The 1,122-nt window shown below is 47.0% G+C and overlaps 2 protein-coding genes across 2 annotated transcripts; both read left to right on the top strand.

The window, feature by feature from the left end:
- The first annotated feature begins 43 nt into the window (after nt 1-43).
- Nucleotides 44-478, top strand: LOC105562916 (DNA-directed RNA polymerase subunit alpha-like). The gene has a single exon (XM_012014130.1). It carries the CDS (start codon nt 44-46, stop codon nt 476-478), a length of 435 nt encoding a protein of 144 aa, XP_011869520.1.
- A 1-nt stretch (nt 479) lies between these two features.
- LOC105562853 (50S ribosomal protein L17, chloroplastic-like) lies at nt 480-905 on the top strand. The gene has a single exon (XM_012014008.1). It carries the CDS (start codon nt 480-482, stop codon nt 903-905), a length of 426 nt encoding a protein of 141 aa, XP_011869398.1.
- The last annotated feature ends 217 nt before the right edge of the window (nt 906-1,122 follow it).

Raw genomic sequence — 1,122 nt, 5'->3', positions numbered from 1 at the left:
CCGTAGTATTGAAGATAGTAGCGAATCACGCCTGCACAGCGATATGATCGCGCTTGACGCGGTATTTACACCGGTAGTGCGTGTACGTTACAAAGTTGATGGCACTCGTGTTGGCCGCAATACGAATCTTGATAAGCTTGCGCTCACTATTGAGACGAATGGTGCAATCTCGCCTAAAGAAGCTTTTGAAGAAGCGGCCGCTATCCTTGTAAACCAATACAAGGCACTCTCAGGCAGTACTACGGTAGAAGCAGCACCTGCACCAGGGGCTGAAGAAGAGGAAGAATCAAGCCAGCTAAATACACCTATCGAAGAGCTGAATTTGAGCGCGCGAACGGCTAATGCTCTTGTCAACAACGAGATTCGCACCGTACATGATTTAGTTACACTTAGCGAGCAAGATTTGCGCGAACTAAAAGGCTTCGGCTCAAAAGCGCTTGATGAAGTTAAAGACAAGCTAGCGGAATTGGAGCTATAAGATGCATAGACACGGATACAAAGGTCGGAAGTTTGGTCGCGAACGTGACCAGCGTCGTGCTTTGCTGAAGGGTTTGGCAACAAGTCTTGTTGAACATGGCAAGATTGAAACGACGCTTCCAAAAGCGAAAGAGCTTTCGCGCTATATAGAAAAACTGATTACAAAGGCGAAAAAAGGTGATTTAGCCAACCGTCGCGCTGTGATCGCAGGCTTAAGCACGCAAGCAGCCGCATTTAAGCTTGTAGACGAGATTGCACCTCAGCTAAAAGGACGCAACTCTGGTCACGTGCGAGTAAAGCGAACACGCATTCGCGTTGGTGACGCTGCTCAGCTTGCAACTATTTCATTTGTTGACGAACTAAAAGCACAGCCAAAGCAAGAAGCTGGACCTGTAAAGAAAACGACAGCGAAGAAGGAGGCTAAGTAATGAAAACTTTTTCACAAGAGCCTAGCGAAGTTACCAGGCGATGGATTTTGATTGATGCTACAGATGCAAACCTTGGCCGTCTTTCGACTGAAATCGCAAAGTATCTTATTGGTAAATACAAGCCAACCTACGCACCACACATTGATGGCGGCGACTACGTAGTAGTGGTAAACGCGGAGAAAGTTCCAGTTTCTGGCAACAAAGAGCTTGCGAAAAA

Source organism: Vollenhovia emeryi, unplaced genomic scaffold, assembly GCF_000949405.1.
Source record: "Vollenhovia emeryi isolate VEMERY1.0 unplaced genomic scaffold, V.emery_V1.0 DF951174.1, whole genome shotgun sequence".
Classification (NCBI taxonomy): domain Eukaryota; kingdom Metazoa; phylum Arthropoda; class Insecta; order Hymenoptera; family Formicidae; genus Vollenhovia; species Vollenhovia emeryi.
The sequence above is the reverse complement of the archived record's forward strand: the minus strand, read 5'-3'. Positions and strand labels throughout refer to the sequence as shown.